Source organism: Medicago truncatula, chromosome 4 (genome assembly GCF_003473485.1).
Source record: "Medicago truncatula cultivar Jemalong A17 chromosome 4, MtrunA17r5.0-ANR, whole genome shotgun sequence".
Lineage (NCBI taxonomy): Eukaryota > Viridiplantae > Streptophyta > Magnoliopsida > Fabales > Fabaceae > Medicago > Medicago truncatula.
The window spans coordinates 3,823,344-3,832,562 of NC_053045.1; the positions used below are offsets into that span (position 1 = coordinate 3,823,344).

At 37.4% G+C, this 9,219-nt stretch overlaps 1 protein-coding gene across 2 annotated transcripts; it reads left to right on the forward strand.

Annotated features, from left to right (window-relative positions):
- Window positions 1–747: 747 nt before the first annotated feature.
- Window positions 748–8,970, forward strand: LOC25491414 (protein SCAR2). 2 transcript variants are annotated; one of them, XM_013599324.3, is made up of 9 exons: window positions 748–1,147; window positions 2,816–2,979; window positions 3,141–3,264; window positions 3,372–3,501; window positions 3,840–3,901; window positions 3,997–7,840; window positions 7,929–8,015; window positions 8,108–8,212; window positions 8,306–8,970. In XM_013599324.3, the coding sequence occupies exons 1-9, from the start codon at window positions 993–995 to the stop codon at window positions 8,354–8,356; spliced, it is 4,722 nt and encodes a 1,573-aa protein (XP_013454778.1). In that variant the 5' UTR covers window positions 748–992; the 3' UTR covers window positions 8,357–8,970. The 2 variants fall into 2 exon arrangements, with proteins under 2 accessions (XP_013454778.1, XP_013454776.1); XM_013599322.3 differs by having other exon boundaries at window positions 3,843–3,901.
- The last annotated feature ends 249 nt before the right edge of the window (window positions 8,971–9,219 follow it).

Here is a 9,219-nt window from a genome sequence, read left to right on the forward strand (position 1 = left end):
TGATATTGAAAAATATGTGATATGAATATAGACGATTTCCCCTCAACAAATGGTAGGTTAGCGCGAATAATCAAACAAGAGTCAGCCAATTCTTTCTTAATTCTACCGGTGAATACATGAGTCTTGGAATACATCAAACTTAGTCAAGACTCAATAAAATTGGACAGTAAAGCAATTGAATTGTGATCCATGTTTCTAGTACCAATAACCAAAATGTTTGATTGATTCAACGAATGAACGTTTTAGGGGAAAATGCTCATATTGGACTCTGACAACGAACCACGCCGTAAAATGAAACAATACCAGTCTAAAGGCACTTGTTAGCCTAACCTTGCAATATATATCATGTCCATGTTTGACGTTACAATGAGTATGTTAGAATCACGATAACTTGAATATTGAATCTGATATACACATCACCGTAATACCGAAAGAGCAGTGATATTTGAACAACCATTTGAGACAACTTATTTTCCCTCTCTTTTGATTTGTAAAAAACAATAGAAAGAGAAAAAGTACGGGAAAGAATAAAAACATAGTATGTGAGAGAGAGTTGTCAAGAGTGATTGTACAAATTTTTCTTACCAAAAATACAAAAGAGAGTTGTCAAAAGTGATTGTAGAAATTTCTCATACCAAAAATACAAAACCTACAAAGATCTTGGACAAAATAGACTTTTCAGTTTACACAGTTGCTTGAATCCGTGTCCCGCATCCGTCACTCTCTTCACGTCTGTCATAATGTGACTCTCCCGCACACCGACCACCACCGTATATTCATTTATTTCATTTCTAAAATATTAAATACTATAATAGTACTCATAATTAATTTTAAAATAACACACTTTCTCTCTCTGTACATTTATTATACATTTTCTTTCTCTCTCTTCCATGGTGGAACACGGTGGAGCAAAAGTCACCGGAAGAAGAAACAAGATCGAATCCCAAATTCTAGGGTTTCTGAATTGCTGAATTCGTTATCGAAGAAGAAAAATGCCGATATCGAAGTATCTTATACGAAACGAGTACAGTTTAGCGGATCCTGAACTGTACCGTGCTGCTGATAAAGATGACCCTGAAGCTCTTCTTGAAGCTGTTGCCATGGCTGGTCTTGTTGGACTTCTTCGTCAGCTCGGTGACCTTGCTGAGTTAGTTTTCTTTATATCTTGTTCTTTAATTTCGTGATTCTGATTCTGATTTGAAGTTTTTTGAGCAATTTCGCGCTTAATCTGATTTTTTTTAGTTGAATTAGTGATGAATTTGGAAAAGGATAGTAGAATTTTTGAGGTATTCGATGGAGGGAGTTTAATTTGGATTTTTCTGTTGCTTGATTTAGTATCTGTTTGGTTGGATTATGAATTGGAGGAATATAAAGATGGTGAATTTGGTGGATGATTGTTAATTTGTAATTAATGTTTGATTATTTGAATTTTGTTTCCATTGAAAAAAAAATTAATTTTGTTTCTATTTTTGTTGCTTTTTGTTAAATTTTGAATTTTGTTTGTTTTGAAGGGAAAAAAAAACCAAATTAAATGAAGAAAATGAGTGGTTTTAGTGCATAGATTGGATTGGTTTGGACATGGTTGACTGATCGTTGACTTGACTTTAAATTTTGAGATAACAAAGTTCCTGATAGGTTTAGGCTAGTGTTGTTAAATAGCGGCTATACCAGCGTTATATTGTAGTGGAATTTCAACAAATCGCATAGTGCACAGATTGTATTGGTCTGGATTTGATTGACTGATCAATGACTTGACTTTAATTCTTGAAATAACAAAGTTCCTGATAGGTTTAGGCTAGTCTTGTTAGAGAGCGGTTATAATGGTGCTATAGTGTAGTGGAATTTGAACAGATCGCTATTGTTCTGCAATACGCTGTGTAGTACAAATATTGTCGAATTACGACCATGGCAACACTATAGCATTGTTACTTAGAGGAATTTGAACAAACTGCTATTTTGGCAATTAGTGATTGATAACACTGGTTTAGGCAATAGTTTCATCAAATTGAAAAGTAAACTGTTGGAAAATTGTGTTTTTTGTTTAATGTTTTTGAGTACTTGCTGAAATAAATAAGGAGATGATGCAATTCAGTGGACCATACTTGGTCAGTATGATTTTTGTATTGGAGTGTGTATTGAGGCTACTAAGGATTAATCTTGGGATCTTTTATGCACAACATCCGCAGCAATCAGCTGAGCTAGCTCTTTATGGCTTAATATAGTGAATTCAGTTTACAATTTACATAATTCTGAGCCGAAAAATGTATCATGTGTCTTGCCAGAGTTGTGATAGTTGTGGCATTCTGTATCACTTAGTTTGTGACGAAATTTGTTCTAATTGGCAGAGTTCCCCTGAAGTTGTTTCCTTAAATTTTTGTGCCAACATTTTCACCAGCCTTGGGTTTTGTCTTTTAACTTCAAATTTTTAACAGTTACCAGGTGCTGTTAAGTTCTGTTAGGTACCAAGTAGTTTCAGTATTTGAAGGTTTACTTCACTCTAGGAGACTTGGGGACCAATGAGGATGTATTGTAGAGTGGTAACTGGATACTTGGTATTCTGGTAAATGAGGGGAATAGTTAGAGTAGTTACGAGGACCAACATAGATATAACTGTATAGATGGAAAAGGCATTCTTTAGATACAGTAATATTTTTTTTTTGCATTTGGGTTTTGGAGAAGAGATTTCTCCCTTGGCAGAGATTAATATCAATTTCTTCTTTGATTCTCTTCTTTCCTACTTTTCTTTCTCTTAATCTTTTTCTTAGTTTTAGACAATTTATCAAGTTCCCTGCATTTATCTTCTCATTTTGGTTAGGTTTGCTGCGGAGATCTTCCATGATTTACATGAAGAAGTAATGGCTACTGCTGCAAGAGGCCACAGTCTTACGGCTCGTGTTAAACAGCTTGAGGCTGAAGTTCCTTCACTTGAAAAGGCCTTTTTTTCTCAAACTCATCATTCATCATTTTTTACTAATGGAGGTTAGATTACTCATCAGAGTTATACTGTATGTTATTGGTGTTTACCATCATGATTTGAATACCCTTTATCTTGTAAAATGGTGTAATTTTGGTTTAAGTTGTAGCCTTTAAGTGTAACGGTGACTTTTCTAGTTTAAACATTCTTCCTTAATGCAATGCAGGGATTGATTGGCATCGCAATATTCAGTCTGAACAAAATCTCGTTTCTAGTGGAAACTTACCTCGATTAATAATGGATTCATACGAAGAATGCCGTGGTCCCCCTAGACTGTTCCTTCTGGATAAGTATGTTGGCCTGATTCATCAGATTTGTACGATTTCAACATAAATAGAAAATGATTATTCTGTAATAGATGTTTGAAAATTTTCTTTTTGGCTTGTCATCTTTAAAGGTTTGATGTGGCTGGGGCTGGGGCATGTCTGAAGCGTTATACTGATCCATCATTCTTTAAAGCGGAGTCAGCTTCATCTGTAAGAGCCACAGTACAAGTCCACAGGGAAAAAAGAATTCGTAAAGTCAAGGTACAAAATTTTCTACGCTACCAATTTTTATATAGTTTCCTACCAGAGACCTGTTGTAAATGTGTGATCCTAACGAGCTTTATGTTGTGTGTTATTGGCTGGGATCTTGCTGAATATTTGCAAATTATAATAGAAATTGAATGATACATTACAGTGCCTCTAATACATACATATATGACCATATGTGCTACAAGCAGACAAGTGTTTGGTGCTGCTTTTTCATGTTCATTCTAGGGTTGCAATACCTCCGTAATCTCTTCTGTCAACAATTCTATGCAATGTAAAATTGTATATTTTTGCATGTTTGATTATATAATTATGTTTTTTTTTTTTTCCAGCAGAAGAAAGGAGGACGGATAAGGGACGGTGAAGCTCCAAATGCTGTACCAACACATTCAAAGTAAGCTCCAATCATTTTTTTTGGTGCATTTATATTCAACTGGTTAGGTCTTTAAATTGTTGACTGGTGTCTCAATTTTATTTACACCGTTGCAGATTACATCAGCTGCTTCTTGAGGAACGTATTGAGAATGGTTATAGTAATCCTGCACGCCTAGTTAAATTAAAGAAAAGACAATTGAACGTGCCTTCCGTTGAAGGAAAATCTGGGAAAAGTTACATGGAGAAATTTCTAGAAACTCCCTCACCTGATTATAAAATGATTTGCGAAACTTCAATCTTTCCACTACCTGTGAAACCGACATCAGATGATACTGGTGAAGCAGGGATTAAAATTCTTGAAATCAGTAGCTTTAGTCCTTTGAGAAAGTCGACTGGGAGAAATGAAAACACCTGTTCATCCCCTAATGAGCAGGAATTTGATATAAACCAATTTCCAGAAGGGGTTGGTGAGACAAATGGAGATCTTGTGATGGTGAAAGAACAAATCTCAGCAGGTGTAACAGATGAAGTGTCTTTTAATGATGTCAAGGTGTCTGATGAAACAGAACTGGCAATCAAGGAACAAAAGAAATTTGAAAACAGCTTAAATAGGCATCATTCTGATGATGTGACTAGTGAGGTTGACAACTACATGGATGCTTTAACTACCATGGAGTCAGAATTGGAAACAGATGATGAGTATAAACCTAGAAAAAGCTTCTTGAAAAATCAAAAGGTAACAGATGCCAATAAAGAACGTCGATTACTAGCTCGATTTTCAGATTCTCACTCATTTGCAGACTCCTCAACATCTGACGACAATAGCCCATTCAAACAAGAGAAAAATGAGGAAGATATTGAAGTCAAAGCTCGGTTATCAGATTCTCACTCAACTGGAACCTCCTCAACATCAGACAATAGTAGCTCATTCAGAGTAGATGAAGATGAGCACGTGAAACTGCGAACTCACTTTTCAGATTCTCAATCTACCAAAAACTCTTCTACGTCAGATGTAAATAGTTCTTCCAAGAAAGATAAATCTTATTTCTCTCATTCTGATTCATTGAGCACTGTTGTTGAAAATACACAATCAGAACCCATTTTATTCACAACTTCTAAATATTATGAACCGGAAATTGAAGGTACACCATCGAACCAGCTTCCCAAAATTGTTGAGTTTCAAAATACAGATAGTAGGAAGTTTGTCATGCATGATGATGTACGTGTTCATGAAGAAGAGGCTTCTGACTCTTGGAAAACATATTCGGATCTGTTGACTTCAGGAAAGTTGTCGTGTTCTGATCTTGAACCTACCAAACCAGTGATGCTACCTGCAGTGACTCAGTCCGACGAAACCATTTCTGACAATGATGCAGACAGAGCAGGTCTCGTTGAATCTGTTGCTTCCAAACCTTCTTCTCCCTCCCTAATAAAAGATGATACTTGCCCAGTGGATTCTTCTGATAAAATTTCATTGGACAACTTGGTTGATGATGATCCACATATTCATTCTCATGATTTGTTACAATTTTCTAATGGTTCACCAAAAGATTCCCTTTGTCCATCCATCGAAGAACCAGACTTGAATTCAGGTCTTAATGTGGTGCATGGTGATGAAATAACTGGATCCAGAAGCAGTGTTGATCAAGATGAAGGTGATGGTCATTTTAAAAATCCATCTTCTCCTCGTAATCATATGAAGATAAATGGTGATGTCAGTGAAATTGTTGCGTCAAAAGGTCAACCTGTTCCTTCTGTTGATAGCGCTGAAAATGATGCGGGTATCAATGCTTGTCCAGCTTCAGGTATGATTTGTTCTCCGTCAAGGAGCCTTTCAAATCAGCAAGAACTGGTCCCGGCTCCTTCAGATTCTTATCAGATTGAATCCAATGAAGTGGAATTGACTCAAATTTTCATGGACTCAAATACTGAGATGAGCAACAATCAATTGGCACCATTATCAGATACAACATCATCTGATATCATACATCCTCCAGTGAGTAATCTTACAAAATCAGAAGAATCTCTTTCTGCTTTTGCAAATCCAAATGAGATAGAGACGGAAGTCTATGAGGCAGTTGCTAGAGAATCTTCGACCGTGCTAGAGGGAAAGAAGGTCGCGGTTCATCCGGAAATTGTTTCTGCAGATGTACAAATGAACCTTAACAAATCGGAGCCCTGTGATCTTCCAGATTTGGAAAATAACATTGAAAAGTCATCTCCTAGGGTGAAAATCCATCAGACTGGCTTTATAGATGATGCGAAAATGGTGCCTGAATTTTCTGAGTTTGACACTCGGCAGTCAGAATCTACCAGTTATGGCCGGAATGATCTTTTACAGAATGACAGAAATAGTTTTTCATCACCACCTTATAACCAGTTCGAGTCTGAAACTTACTTAGAGCCCCATTTGCAATCACAACTTGGTGAAAAGGATGGAGAGTTTCCGCTCAAATACGAGGAAAACTTTGCCTCTGAGAAATCTCAATCTCAGCAGATATATGAATTGAAGCAAGAAGGCACTCATGCTCCTTCTGAATCTTTTTCAGAAATCCCTGCAGATGAATCATCATCAGTTCATTCTTCACCACAGTCATCTGGCTTGGAGATCAACTCTACACAGTATGCTGTGGATCCATTGAAGTCTCTTCTCCCCGACCTCTCTCCCATGGAAACTGAAAACAAACTTGATGAGATGCCACCTATGCCCCCTCTACCTCCGATGCAATGGAGAATGGGCAAGGTTCAACCTGCTTCCATAGATTCGCATAGAGATGATTTAGAAGTGCATCAGGCTTCAGTCCAATCAATGCAGCCAATCATGCCTGACAAGAAGTCTCAATTTGGTTTGCCGGCTTCTGATGGAGAGATTTTATTTTATCAGAATCCATTTTCACCTGCCATGCCTTTGGAAAGTGATATGCTTCGACATTCTTCTGCCGTGGGTGTTTCTGGGCATCCAGTTGCTTTACCTTTTCAGTTTCCTCTCATGGTTAATGAAGCAAATGGTCAGTATAATTACCTCGTGATGGACAGAAACCAAATTCAGAACCCCTTCATAACGCTGCCCATGGTAGCTACGAGCATGCATCCACCACATGGTTACATTGTTGCTTCTGAGGGAGAAATGGTACAGACTTCAAACCCATATGCACCAATACTACCTGCTGCATATACTCTCTCTGGAGATGATTCCACCCCTCCACAAGTGGAACCATTTCAACATCCAACTCAATCAAAGACAGAGACTAGTGCAGATGATAAAACACCTGAGCAGCCTATACATAATGTAGTGTCTAGGGACGGGCCTCCAAACAGTCACGTTATTGCTTCTGAGGGAGAAATGGTACATAATTCAAGCCCATTCCTTCCAATACCACCTGCCGAATGTGCTAATTCTGGACAGGATTCCATCACTCCTTTAGAAAATTTGACTCAATCTCCTAGTCAAGTAATGACAGAGACTAGTTCAGATGATACAAGGACAACACTTCCACAGTCTATGAGTAATGTTATATCTATTGACGAGTCTCCACACAGTGACTTTGTCACTTCTGAGGAAGAAATGGTACAAAGTTCTAACCCATGCTCTCCTATACTATCCGCTGAATCTTCTGTTTCTGAACATGATTCCATCTCTCCACAAGAAAAAATAACTCAATCTCCAAGTCAGTTATTGACGGAGACTAGTTCTGAAGTTGAAACACCTAATCATTCTGTAAGTAATGTAGAAGGGGAGCAGAGACAATTGGGTATTTCGCTCATGGTGCCACCAAACATGGAAAGTGTGGAGCTCAATCAGACATTCCAGCCCTTTGAGGGGGGAATGTCATCCTTGGATCCATCTGCTCAAACATCAGAGTTTGAGAGTGAAAGGATAAATGTAAAGTCAAAGCATAAGATTCCTCGTCCTCGGAATCCTCTAATTGATGCTGTTGCTGCTCACGACAAAAGCATGGTAAGTCAGTTTCTAGTTCTTATATGACTCAGAATCATTTTTTTATGTATTAATTCTTGCATAATACTTTGCCTTTAAACCACTGCAGCTTAAGAGGGCTACTGAGCGGGTTATGCCTCAAATAGAACCAAAGGTAGATGAAAGAGATTCATGGTTAGAACAGATACGAACAAAGGTTTGAACTTGCAACTTGTTTCTTTATACTTATTTTTCCCTTATTGTTTTCAAAGGAATCTTGTATTCAAAATTACTTTTTGGCTCTCTCAGTCTTTCAACTTGAAGCCTGCTGTGGCTACACGACCTAGGATTCAAGGTCCAAAAACAAATATGAAGCTTGCTGCCATCTTGGAGAAAGCTAATTCAATTCGCCAGGTCTCTCCTTTCTCTGTTACTTTATTTTTATCACCACTCTTGATTGTGATATCCTTTTTCTTCTGAGTCAACTAACCTTGATTATTGAAATAGGCTTTGGCTGGAAGTGATGAAGATGATGAGGATAGTTGGAGTGATTCTTGAGTTTATTCTGGAAAGTGTTCTCAACTGGTGAATATTTTGATATTCTAGTTTTGTCTTTGAACCGGGAAATGTCCATGAAGTCATTCTAGTTGTTATATGACTCCAAAGAGATCCCCCTCTTGGTTCTCTTTCTTCACATATTTAAGCATAAACACTGGTCCTAGCATACAAATTAGCATCAATGCAGGTCCGTTCTCAGAGGTGAATTCACTTCGCGTGAGACAGATAAGGCAGATAAAGCGCAGTGTGCAACCACTGTACCAGTCCAGATTCAATCCATCAACAAATACCCCCATGTATACCACTCATATTAGCAAATGTATATTTGTATCTGTCATGAATATCCAGTTTTGAAATTATGTAATTTAGTGTTTCGTGATAGTTGCCTCACATATTGTAGTTCATCTGTGTCCAATGTAGCAAAATCATTAGTGTACAGTTTCTAGCATTACCTTTGTTCATTTATACACATTATTTATGGGTACTCTTGTCATGTATGAGCAAAACTTGGCAGTGGTAAATAAAAGGGCATAAAGATGACAAATGCCTATTTCTGCTGGTGCATGCATTACATATTAGATTAAACACAATGACAAGTTATTTTTTTATAATCAGTCCTGGCTGTTAATTTAGTGTGGTATATTCTTGTTTACTTGAACACTGTACAGTTTATATTCCTTCTCATTTCTTCTATTTCATGGGAGGCAACTAGCATTCTTTCGTATACAGCTTGGGAGATTAATTCATGATGTTTATATGCAATGTTTATTGTGCGATACAACCAACAACTGCATTTACGGTGGATCACACTTCTTGAAAAGGAGGCGACTCCGTAACATTGTTCAGAAGTATTCAATCTGAAA

What these genes read in the sequence shown, in the direction of transcription:
- LOC25491414 (XM_013599324.3), top strand. Translation starts at nt 993, where the DNA reads ATGCCGATATCGAAGTATCTTATACGAAACGAGTACAGTTTAGCGGAT. An exon ending in TAGAACAGATACGAACAAAG is followed by an intron (nt 8,016 to 8,107) that starts GTTTGAACTTGC and finishes TGGCTCTCTCAG; the next exon opens with TCTTTCAACTTGAAGCCTGC. An exon ending in AAGCTAATTCAATTCGCCAG is followed by an intron (nt 8,213 to 8,305) that starts GTCTCTCCTTTC and finishes TTATTGAAATAG; the next exon opens with GCTTTGGCTGGAAGTGATGA.